The sequence below is a fragment of the Eptesicus fuscus genome, chromosome 6, assembly GCF_027574615.1.
Source record: "Eptesicus fuscus isolate TK198812 chromosome 6, DD_ASM_mEF_20220401, whole genome shotgun sequence".
NCBI lineage: Eukaryota > Metazoa > Chordata > Mammalia > Chiroptera > Vespertilionidae > Eptesicus > Eptesicus fuscus.
This window is the reverse complement of record NC_072478.1, coordinates 31,277,887-31,290,652: the sequence shown is the minus strand read 5'-3', so window position 1 is coordinate 31,290,652 and position 12,766 is coordinate 31,277,887. Positions and strand designations below refer to the sequence as shown.

Below are 12,766 nucleotides of genomic sequence, written 5' to 3'. Positions count from 1 at the left end.
GAATCTGGCCTGGGAGGAAAGACTAAGGAATCTCTTTCTGGGATTTGGGATGGAGGCTGAGGCTGGTGGCCTGCAGAGGCAGGCAGGAGAGGGCTGAGCGGACCTGGAGGACCCGGTTCATCCTGCCCATGTGGGTCATGAAGCCATGGGTGCAGGCAATGTCCCAGGGCGAGTCTCTCCCCTCCCCCCGCTTTTTCTGTTGCCTGGCCAGGGCCAGCACCTGCCAAGGCAATGCCTGAGTCAGCCCCAGCGCAGGCCTTTCTCCAAGACGCAGGGCCTGCAGGGGGCAGGCACCTAGGCCATGCACCCCCGGGGCCTCCGTGGCCCCTGCCTGGCTAGAGGCTACTGTGCTGGCCACCCCAGGTCCTCATTGCATGGAGCTCTCACCTGGCCGGCAATGCTGGGATGGGAGGGCTGGGTCCTAGCCTGGAAAGCCCAGGGGCAGGGCCTGGCCTAGAGTACCCGGATGCACTGGAGAATCGGGCCGTCGCGTGTTGGGCTGAGATGGACACTCACCTCTCTGATCTCCTCCACGGATGTATGTATATGTAATAAATCTTTATCTGTATGTATATGTGTAAAGTTTTTTTGGTAAATTTTAGTGTTTGTTTTTTTTTTCCTTTTTGGTAAATTTGTATGTAAATACGTCATTTTCTCCTGTTAATCTGTCTCAGATCAATTTGATTTTGAGTCCAGCCAGAAGAATTTAGAAGGGTAGAAGGAGTCCGGCCAGAGTGGCTCAGTGGTTGAGCATCAACCTATGAGCCAGGAGGTCATGGTTTGATTCCTGGTCAGGGCACAGGCCCGGTCTGCAGGCTCCATCCCCAGTAGGGGGTGTGCAGGAGGCAGCCAATCAATCATTCTCTCTCATCATTGATGTTTCTATCTCTCTCTTCCTCTCCCTTCCTCTTTGAAATCAATAAAAATGTATATTTAAATAAAATAAAATAAAAGGCACATATCCCATAATTGCCAAAAATAAAAGAAGGGTAGAAGGAAAATTATTTTTCCTCGGCCCACACCACCAAGCTGCCCACCGCTCTAGGGAGACAGAGAGGATGCTGGTGGCTAGAGCACAGAGGCCGAGGGCAAGGGACTCTCTGCCCAGGATGGTCCTCTACCTGAGGTCTCCCCTCCCCCGTCTTCAGGGCAGATGGACCAGGGCTCCTGATCCACGCTCTGCTGATTAACTCTGTGAACCTGTCGATGGAAGAAACGCCCAAACCTGCAGAGAATTTGTGTGAGTTGATTAGAGCCACACTGACACCTCCCCGGGAGCGCGGTCTCAGATGCTCCCAATGGCCGTTCTGCGGTTTGTTCTCTGCATTTGACAGGAGGAGGGACTGCCAGGAGGTGGGGGAAGCAAGGCAGGAATGGAATTACAGGATAGTTAACCTTCTGTGCTCTCCTTCTGTGCTCTCCTTCTGTGCTTCTCCTTCTGTGAGGGAGGTTATTTCAAAGGTGCACAGTGCAATGGGCAGGGCTTGCTTAAGGCAACGGTACCGTTTACTAAAGAAGGTATATGCCTGGGGCGTGACTCCATGACCTGCCCCGTTGGGGATTTATGATCACATCACCCTGTGAGGTTACTTTCCATACGTGAGAAATGCTCACCCGTCCAAATTCAAATAACGGACTTGGAGACAGAAGTATGGAAAAAAACGAGACTTTTACTAATTTCTTGCAGAAGCGGGTGTCTAGTTGAACAGTCACACACGGAGCAGTGGTCACAGGCTATGTATCCCTAGGGAGTGAGAGTCCCTCCTCCGCTTCCTCATTGGCTGAGTACTATGGGGTTAATAGTTTTCTCATACATCGCTTTTTTTTTAATGGCCCAATGGTCTCTTATTGGGCTATTTAAGAAAAGGGGAGACGGAAGGGCTGAGGCTTTTTCTAGTTGTCTCCACCTCCCCCTGTCTAGTTGAAGCAGGTGCGAGGTGTTTTGTCCTGAGCACCTGGGGGTTTCTGCCGTGATGCTGGCTCATGTACACAGTTCTTTGTTCTTATACCCTCTCCCCCGCTCCCTGAATTCTGTTTGCCCTGGGGAAATTCAGTAACATTTCCGTTAAAAGTGGACTAGGCCGAAGATCGATCATAGAGGCCTATTTCCTACACACAGAACCCCCCTTTTTTGACCCACAAACCTGAGTTTCCGCCTCAGTGAGGTGAGGGTACCTTTGCCTAATTCTCCGGGCTGATGTAAAGGCTAGAGAAGCACGAGCCTCACAGGGACACACTTAGGGCTTGAAGGGGCAGCAGGCTCTTCCACCTGCCCCTGCTGCGAGCTTGCCTGGCAGGAGCCGCGGGACACTATTGCCTGCAGCCCCGTCCCTCAGCTCAGTGCCTGGCACGGAGCCCCTGCCCGATGTATGTTTGTGTGACAAATTAATAAGCCACTGGGCATCTTGGCTTATCAGATCCCTGAAGCCAACACCTGGTGTCCAGTGAGCAGCAGCTCTGGAGTTTTGGAGGAAGAGAGGCCAGGTTGGAGGAGTGGAGAGTGGATCTGGGGTCAGATACACACATGAGAAGTCCTAGAACGGGGGTGAGGGGGTAGAGGGGTGGTCAGAGTCACACCTGTCCCCAAACCAGGATTTCCACTGAGCTGCCAAGTGCGTATGTGTTCATGTGAACACAGAAATGCACCCTCCAACACAAATGCACTAGCAGTGAGATGGGAGCGGGGGTGGGGATTGGGGGTGACCATGAGCTCCCCACAGGGAACCCCAGCTAGTGGACAGCAGTGCTCAGAGGTAGCTCAGTCCCAGAGAGGGGCATCCCAGAGACGGGTGAGGGATCTGTGGAGCTCCGGACCAGAGAGCAGAGCCAACTTTGGGGAAGGGTTATGTTGTGAGCTGAATTGGGTGCCGCCCAAATTCATCAGAAGGTGATTGTATTTGGCAATAGGGCCTTTAAAGAGGCAATAAGTCCAAGTGAGGGCATTGGGATGGGTCCTGATCTCTTATTGGTGTCCTAGTAATAAGAGACACAGGAAGAAGACAGCCGCTGACACGCCAAGGAGAGGCCTCAGGAGGAACCGACCCTGCGAGCACCTTGATGCTGGACTTCCAGCCTCCAGACTGAGAAGATAAATCCGTGTTGCTGAAGCCCCCCAGTCGGTGGCACTCTGCGGTGGCAGCCCCAGCTGACTGATACAAACAGGTCTGTCAGCCCTGGGGCGGGGGTCTCCACCAGGGCCTCTGTGACAGAGAAGAGCAAGGCTGGCCCTCCTTCCTCTGGGCGTTTTCCTTGGGCTAAGGCAGGAGGCAGGGCTTGTGCAGCTCGCTCCATCGCCCGCCGAGGGAAGAGAGCTGACCCCCCACAGAACCTGACTTTCTGCCTCTGAAAGGCTGGGCTTGGTGGGGGAGGCCTTGGGGTGGAGGGAGGGAGAAACCACCTGTCAGGCTGACCACTGTCCCTTCCCTGAAGCCCTGGAAGGGGGTCCTGGGGCTGTGGCCAAGAGGTGGGAGAGCATCAAGCCCGGGGAGGGGGGGGGGTGCAGGAGGGAAGGGAAAGAAGTGCTGAGGGACTGCCTAGTGTCATCCCAAATAACTTGTTTTCCACCCACTGCAAGCCCTGTCCCTACCACCTCAGGCAAAGTATGTCCTGCTCGCATCCACAAATGCCCCTTTGGACCACAGTCAGACCCAAGTTTTCTCTTTCTGTTGAACGCAGTCTGCCCTGGGTCATCACAGAAGCCGTGCCATGGCGTGGGTGGGCCTGGGAAGGGACCCTCTTCCCTCTTCTGCTGAGATTCCGAGCCTGGAGCCATACCAGGTTCTCTTTGTTGACCCTGAACATTTGCCCTTGAAAGGGACGCTTCTTCCCCTACCCCGAGCCAGTCACATCAATTTTATAAATTGCCTTTATTGAAGAAAATAAAATTACATGGAAATATACAAATCAGCAAAAGCGATGTGTATCAGTTCATTTAATCTCCGTTGCCATCATCCCATGGTCGAGGGCGATGGTTTATTGCTCATTTCTTCTGGTCTGAAGGACTCAGCTGTCCAATAATTGCTGAGTCTTAAATTTTTTCACACCGTTGTTGGCAAGGGAAATTAATGCTACTATTTCGATGGTCACTGAAGCTTGTATTTTGATCTCTTCCCTGCCTATACTTGCGAATCAGTAAGAATGAATTCCAAGTACAATTTGTGTGTGGTAACTCAACTCATCTTTGAAACAAGAGGAATTTAATGATTTCTGACCTGCAGATCTTACTTCCTTGTCCCACTCAGCCAGCTCATTGTCTTTAAAATATGACGAGGGCAGCTGGGCAGCTCAGTGGGTTAGAGCGTCGTCCCCATAAGCCAAGGTTGTGGGTTTGATCTCCCAGTCAGGGTCAGGGCACATACAAGAAGCAACCAATGAAAGCACAACTAAGTAGAACAGCAAATCGATGCTTCTCTCTCTCTCTAAGATTAAATAAATAAAAGGAAATCTGACGTAGGGCATAAAGTTCATTCAGCATATGACACAAAGTGGGAAGGCACTGTGGGGGTTCAGGACGAGTTACCCCAAGATGTGCCTGTGTGACGTGTGGATTGTTTTGAGCTCTGTGGGCTCAAAGAAATTTCTGCCCCACCCTCTCACCTACCTAGAAGGACTTGAATTAGGGGCTGCCTAGCATTAGAGATGATCAGAGATAACGTTTTATGACCTATCTATATGGCAGAGCAAACCTCCAATTACTGATCATCTGCTCTTCTAATCGTTCTTCAGTGACCTTCCTCCCCTCTGAAGCCCCAAGGTCATCGTTAGCTTGGGATGTCTTATACACCCACGTTCCCTTTCTGTCTTGGAACCTCTCATGCATGTGGGGTCTCTGTCTCCTGTGTGCAGAGTTCCCTTATGCATGTATATGTTAAATTTGGTTATTTTCTCTTGCTAATCTGTCTCATGTCTATTTGACTACTGGACCATTCGAGAGACAGAGCAACATTCCTTCCTCCCCCACAGCACCGTCTAAACTCTCCCCTACCTCTCACAGCTCTCTCCATCTGAATCCAGAAGTGACGGAGGCAGTGACCCAATGCCACCCCTTCATCGATTCAAATGCCAACTAAGAGCACTGTGTTGGGCTTTCTCTGGAATTTTCCTACTTTGAGTTGCACAAACCAAGAATTGTTTCTGCCTTCCAAATTCTGACACAAGCCAAATAGTCCCAAGGGGTCCCCAATGCGGACACATTCTGCCCTTCCGTCTTGGCACTAATGTCATGGGACACAGTGAGGAACTGCATGAAAAGCAGAGGCGAGGTCCTAACCTACAACCTTTTGAACATGGAAGTTAGCTTTTAATTGATTAAAAAGTGAGGGAGAAAATATCTGCAAATCATATATCTTATAAGAGATTAATATCCACAATATATAAAGAAGTCCTACAACTCAACAACCAAAAAACAAACAACCTGATTCAGAAATGGGCAAGGAACTTGAATAGACATTTCTCCAAAGAAGATATACAATGGCCAATAAGCCCACAAAAATATGCTCAACACCACGAAGTATCAGGGAAATGAAAATCAAAACCACAGTGAGATGCCCAGATACCCATTAGGATGACTTATAACACACACACACACACACACACACACACACACACACACACAATAACAAGTGTTGGTGATGATGCAGAGAGACTGAAACCCTTTGCATTGTGGGTGGGGATGTAAATTGGTGCAGCTCCTATGAAAAACAGTATGGCGGTTCCTCAAAAAATTAAAAATAGGATTAGCACATGACCTAGCAATTCCATTTTGGGGGCATATCCCCAGGAGAACTTAAAGCAGAGACTCGGAGAGGTGTTTGCACACCCATATTCATAGCAGCATTAACAGTACTAACAACAGCCAAAAGGGGGGAGCAGCCCAAGTGTCAACCGGCAGACGACTGATTAAGATGGGGCATATATATCTTCACTCAGTTTTAAAAAGAAATTTCTGACACAGGAGGAGCCGTGAGGATCTTATACTAAGGGAAGTAAGCCAGTTACAACAAGACAATTGCTGCGTGATCCCACTTGTACGAAGGAGCCTTTTCGGAGCCACGGTAGTCAAATTCAGAGACAGGAGGTAGCACGGGGTTGCCAGGGGCTGGTGGGCGGGGGATGGAGAGTTACTGTTTAATGGGTACAGAGTTGCTGTTTGGGGAGATGAAAAAAGGGATGGATAGTGGTAGTGGTTACACAGCAATGTGAATATGCTTAATGTCACCGAGGTGCAAACTTAAAAATAGTTAAAATGATAAAAATTAGTGGTTACACAGCAATGTGAATATGCTTAATGCCACCGAGGTGCAAACTTAAAAATAGTTAAAATGATAAAAATTATGTTATGTATATTTTAACACAATTTTAAAAAGTGAGCTTACAGGAGAAGAAACATCATTGGTATTCTTTCAAAAATAGGTAATAAATAGCCTCAAAACTCTTGTATTGCAAATATGACATGTGCTTATGTAAACTGACAAAACGATTCCACTCAGACCTTATAAACATGAAAGTTGAACATCTACAGTGATTGTACTTCAGCTGTGTTATTAAAATAGCTACTGCATTTGTGTTTCGTGCAGCAGAACCCGTTGATGTACGTTGCAGTTTATCCCGTGAATCCCAGCAAAGATTCCTAGGTGTGTGGAACCTGTTTGCCCTCTCTTTCTCAGTGCACGTCAGCAGCTACGCCCCAGGTCTTACTGAGAGATACACCACGGCTCGGAACAGTGAAAAAGCCACACAGCTGACCATCCATCTCCCCCAGCAGGACATCAAAGTCAAGACTAGGAACTAACTCATTTTCCCATTCATTCATTCATTCATCTATGTTTTCATTCCTTCATTCATTCAGCAAACATTTAACGAGCATCTCCAAAATGCCAGGCCGCACTGGGTAGGACCAAGGATGAACCACCTAGACAGGTAGTCTGGTCCCAAGGGCCCTACAGTCTAAAAGGGGAGGCAATTAGCAATTGGGTGCAGTAGCCAGCACTCGGGAGGAACGTCCACAATTGCTGAGGTAAAAAATATTTGATCGTGTGTGGCAGGAACAGCAAAGTGTTGTATTTCCCAACCGATTCTTGTTACAAAAACCTTTGAGCTTCTGACCTATGTATTTTGACCATCGTTTGCTTTTAATTGGTGCTCCTGGTAGCATTGGTGTGACCAAGGTGAACGCTGGCTTGGAGTCACTTCAAGGCGGGAAACCATGCGTTCATTATACCCCAAGAGGGACACAAATAGCTCTGGTCCCATCTGTTCTAACAGACTCACTCTTAGAAGACAGTTCTCCTGGAAACCTCGGGCACTAACTGGCAGCCACTACGTGTGGGGGAACCTGTAAGTGATCTGGGCTCCCTTGGGGAGCTCCGTGTCCCCACTGGTGTGTGGGGATAAGAGAGAACATGGGTCTGCCGTGCCTCTTCCCAAAACGCCATTTCCCTTAGCAGAGGCGAATACATTTGTTATTTATGCCTTTTGTAGACATGACATAAAAGTAGCACTTTATAACGACGTCAGTTGGAACACTCTCAGCAAGCTGTACTTAAAATGGCATCCGAAAATCGTCCTTGTCCCCTTCGCCCCACAACCGCAGCAGTGACACGTGCCCGGAGCCCCAAAGCAGGGGAAACACAACTCCGACATTCCTAGAGTTTTCTTGAATAACCCAAAGCCTTTCTCCAGTCTCGCATCCTGATGGCCTCAATGTTGCATGACTGGTGATGTTTTTGTTGCAATGCTATGGACTTGACTCACTTGACCCTTGTCTGCCCAAAGAGTGGCACCTCTGGGGCACTTTCCATGGTTTACAGGGATTGCTGGAGGGAATATCTGGAAGTGAGATAATCAGGACCAACAAGTTTGCTTATTTGTGCTTCTTGTAATGAAGGATGTTCTGAGATTCCCCTCTCCTCTGTTCCAACTGCTCCCTTACAAATAAGTCTGGACATATTATTTAGAAAAATGTTAGTGAAATAATGTTACGTGATCTGTGTAGTCATTCCCCAGGTCACATATTTGCCTTTTCTTCTTCTTCTTCTTCTTTTTTTTTTTTTTACATATTTTATTGATTTTTTACAGAGAGGAAGAGAGAGGGATAGAGAGTTAGAAACATCGATTAGAGAGAATCATCGATCAGCTGCCTCTTGCACAACCCCTACTGGGGATGTGCCCGCAACCAAGGTACACGCCCTTGACCGGAATCGAACCTGGGACCTTTCAGTCCACAGGCCGACACTCTATCCACTGAGTCAAACCGGTTTCGGCCGTATTTGCCTTTTCAATGAGCACTTTCATTCTCCAAAACAAAAGGAACGAGGTGGTGGTGGTGGAGCTGGGAATTTAAAGCCCTCACAGACCTTGTCCGAACATAAACTAGAGATCTTAGCGCTCATGCTTCTGAAGCACCGCCTCTGTGCCAGGCACCATCCCAGGGCCTTGCATACAGTAACCCATTTAATACTCACAACCACCTGTGAGCTTGGTACAATTAGTGTCCCCTTTTATAGGGAGGGGACTGAGGTACAGGAACCCTTTCTCAAGGTCACACAGTGGTAAGTGGCAGACCAGGGGCCGGATCTAGATCATCTGACTCCAGACTTAGAAAGGAGATTTTGTTGTTGTTAATCCTCACCCAAGGCTATTTTTTCCATTAACTTTTTTTTTTTTTTTTTTTTTTTAGAGAGAGTGGAAGGGAAGGAGAAAGGGGAAGAGCACCTCATCGATGTGAGAGACACATTGATTGGTTGCCTCCTGCTCGCGGAGTCGGCATCGAGCCTGCATTCCAGGTATGTGCCCTTGACTGGGAATTGAACCCACGACCCTTCAGGTCATGGGCCCACGCTCTAACCATTGAGCACACAAGCCAGGGCTAGAAAGGAGATTTTTGACAGGAGCTCAGCCTGTGGGACCAGACAGCGTGTGTCTGAACCTAGGCTCTGCCTCTAACTAGCCAAGGGACCTTGGGCCAATTATTTGAACCTTAATTTCCGGCTCTGTGAGATGGGAAGCATAGAGGCAGTGTATGTAAGGCTCCAGGCACACAGGGTACTTAATGACAGCTGAGACCACTTCTGACCTTCCCCTTGCTTTCTATACACACACGGACACACATATCCTTTTGGCCTGATTACTTTATGCTCATCATGATTCATAATTCAGCTTAGAGAGCCCACCATCCCAGCTTTCCCTGCGGAAAGTGCAGCCAGGGAGGTCTGCGGCCATCTGGGAGCACACCATGCTTGGGGGCAGGGAGAAAGGGCTCACAGCCCAGCTGGGGTCTCAGCGGGGGAGATGCAGGTGGGAACACTGCATGCTAAAGGACCCATTCGCTCAGGTGGAGGTCGAGGAGGATCAGTGTGGTGGGTGCAGGGATTCAGTTCGGTGATGCTGGGGGGCCGTTAGGAATCGGGGAGTGATCATCGGGGTCTGATCGGGGGAGAACGGCCAGGCAGTGCACGAGCTTTTTGTGGGGAGCAGCAGGGAGGCCCTGCAACGTTTCGATCAGACCTTGTACGGACACCAGTCAGGAGGCTGCTGTGGCAGGACTGGGCAAGAGACAGGGGATTTGAAGCAGGGTGGGCGGGCGACATGGCTTCCAGATGAGGCCAGAGGGACATTCTTAGAACAACTTCTCCTCCCAAAAACAGCGGGATCACAGTTGTTTAGCTTTATTCAACGAAAGAGTTCCGATCTCTGTGGAAATGCTTCAAAATTACCTGTTGATTTTGCTGCCAAAGTATGGCCTAGTCAAAGAGAAGCCACCCCCTAGCCATCCCCTTTGTCCCCTCACAGAACACAAATCATCCTTAGAGAGAAAGTGATACATTTGTGCCCAGAGAATTAATAGCCTTTTCCTGTATCTACAATTATGTCAAATTTTACTCACTTCCTTTAAAGAAAATCACCCTTCAGAACCAGGCTGTTGGTTCTGAGAGGTGCGGGTAAGACCCATCTTGGTGCCAAGAGCAGCAGCCCAGCAGATGAAGGGGCTGGCACACGGCACACCCTAAAGCTTCGAGACCACTGGTGGGTCCCTGGCATCAGTTTCCAGCCACTGCACAAGGATCTGGTTCAACTCGGCCGGCCTGGAAAGGGAACGAAAGACGATTCGTAACCGTCTGGACCCGCTCACCTCACACAGGTGAACGGCTAGCCCAGGAAGGCCTTTACTGAAGGTGAACAGGAAGTCCCGATGGCCCCGCCCTGGGGCCCCATCTCCTTACTTCTCTATCTGTGTCCAGTGTCCACAGTCCTTAATGTGTCCCCTTTTCAGGTGGGGGATCTGGAAGAAAACACCGGCCAGAAAAGTAAATGGCAGAGTGCCCGTGGGTCTGGTTTCAGGTTAGTGCAACGTGTAAGGGGACCCCTGTGAGGAGGTAACCTTCCCCTCTGCTCCCCATAGGCCAGCCCCCGCCCTGAAAAACTGAGTTGTTTAGGAAAGGAATAACCACATATTGAGCAAGTGCTATGTCCTGGGTGTTCTACATACATTGTCTCACTGAAGCATACCCATAATCCTGTGCGGTAATGGGAGAGCTCAGAGAGGTTGGGGAACCTGCCCAAGGCCACACAGAGTGGCTGAGCTGATATTCAAATGCAGGGCTGACTTGTACTCATCACAACTGTCTCCCTTCAGAATCATTCGTTCTCAGCCCTTTCACTGCCTGGGAGGTGCTGGCTTGGTGTTGGCTCTCGCCATGCAGACGTGACTGCGTCCCCTTCTCTGGCTGTCTCGCTGGAGGTCTGCATGCAGGGCCGTTTGGCTTCCCCTCTGGAACCTGAACTCCACAGTGGGCCACGGCAGCCAGCACCCAGGACCGAGAGGGAGCAGCAGTGCAGCAGCTGGGACATGGGTTTCTTCCCGACACAGCCTTGAACCTTGACAGCGTGTGGGAGAGGCTGGGGAAATGCCCTTCTCCTCTCAGAAGCGTAACACACCCCAGCGAGGTTAGCAGTCAGTTACCGGGGGCTGGAACGGACCAGCTGGAGATCTGGAATTTCTACAGAAACCTTCAAGGGTTAGGACAGGCCCGTGGGCTCACAGCTTTCCGCAGCACCTGGGCTGGATCCATAGCCCACACGTGGCAGCATCCCACGCGCAACCTCCCCGCTGTGCCTGATGCTGCTGACAAGGCCACAGCCAACTGGGGACGGGCCGCTCTCAGCAGCTAGCCAGCCCACGGTCACCCCACTGCAGGCCTCCCCAGTCACTACCAACCTCCACACTTTTAACAGAGGGAGCTTCCAATCCCATCACCCCCTCCGGTGGCTCTCAGGCCCGTGGCCCACACAGCTCAGCCTGGTCCAGAGGGCTCAGCAAGATCCTCAGGCCTCATGGAGCTCCAGCCGTTCTCCAAGCATGCATGCTCGCCTCAACACCCTGTCTCGTCCCCGGGTTCTCGCTCTCTGCCTGGGTTGAGTATGGGATTAACTGCAGGACAGTGAGCGCCTATAGGGCAGGGTCCGTATCTTACTCATCTTAACCTTCTCAGCATCTAACATGGTCCCAACACATTTAAGGGCACAGCACAAGCCCATGAAATGAATAAAGGAAGGAGCGAGTGAATGAATGAGAGACTGCATCGGTGCAAGGAAAAGGACGCATTAGGCATGTTGTTGCTCCCAAGAGGTGACAGTGATGCTGCTGAGGAAGCCCTTGTCCAGCAAGTGTTTCATGAGAACATCCCAGTCTGCCCTCCGCTGCCTCCTTCCTCGGGGACACCTGCCCTCTCCCGCCCAGGAGGCGCGCCGAGGGCCCCAGGCAGCCCCGCCCTTACCCAGTCCTCCATGTGCTTGGACATCTCTGGAACAAGCACTCGGTCCTTCTCTGCAGTTACCATCAGGGCCGGAATCAGGATCTGGGGAGAGATGACAGGAGGTGGTGACAGCCAGAAAGGGGGAAAATGTCCCCTTCTTGCACCCTCCACAATTTAGGTCTTCCCTCCTTGGGGCAGGGAGGCGTGCTTCATTGTTATGCTCCGTGCTTCCCGCTACTGACACCCGCCGAGGAGCCCAGCAGCGCACCGTGGCTCTGGCTCTGGCTCTGGCACGCTTGGCCTGAAGGAGGCATCACCCTTATTGGAGATCTAGGAGCGTGATGTGCGACGGTAGAAAATGTATTGGTCTCTGCCTCTGGGTTCTGGCACAGAGCTCCTGAAATGCCTGGACATTTTAAAAAATATATATTTCTTTTTTATTGATTTCAGAGAGGAAGGGAGAGGGAGAGAGAGAAACATCAATGATGAGAGAGAATCATTGATTGGCTGCCTCCTGCATGCCCCCTAGTGGGGATCAAGCCCGAAACCCGGGCATGTGCCCTTGGCAGGAATCAAACCCGGGACCTCACAGTCCACAGACCAACGCTCTATCCACTGAACCAAACCGGCCAGGGCTGGACTTTTTTTTTTTTCTATTGATTTCAGAGAGGAAGGGAGAGGCAGAGATAGAAACATCAATGGTGGGAGAGAATCATTGATCGACTGCCTCCTGCACACCCCACACTGGGAATCGAGCCCACAACCTGGGCATGTGCCCTGACCGGGAATTGAACCATGACCTCCTGGTTCACAGGTCAACACTCAACCACAGAGCCATGCTGGCCGGGCATCCCTGGGCATTTCTAAGTGACAGGAGCACTGGGAGCATCTAATATTTGTCTCTGACCCCGCCCCTGACTCAGGGCTCCTAAAACCCTTATAAATTCCCAAGTGGTAAGACCACGAGGAGCATCTTTTGTTCTAAAGAGGCAACTCTGGGTGTTTCCTGGATG

General features: G+C 50.5%; 1 protein-coding gene across 1 annotated transcript in view; it reads right to left on the bottom strand.

Moving 5' to 3' along the window:
• Positions 1 to 9,649: 9,649 nt before the first annotated feature.
• Positions 9,650 to 12,766, bottom strand: part of EPHX2 (epoxide hydrolase 2) — a 60,777-nt gene continuing 57,660 nt past the window's right edge. The window contains exons 17-19 of the mRNA XM_008150736.3: positions 11,775 to 11,855; positions 10,221 to 10,279; positions 9,650 to 10,082 (exon numbers count right to left, since the gene is read on the bottom strand). Coding sequence (XP_008148958.2) covers positions 10,004 to 10,082; positions 10,221 to 10,279; positions 11,775 to 11,855 — 219 coding nt within the window. The 3' untranslated portion in view covers positions 9,650 to 10,003. The remainder of the gene's footprint in view (positions 10,083 to 10,220; positions 10,280 to 11,774; positions 11,856 to 12,766) is intronic.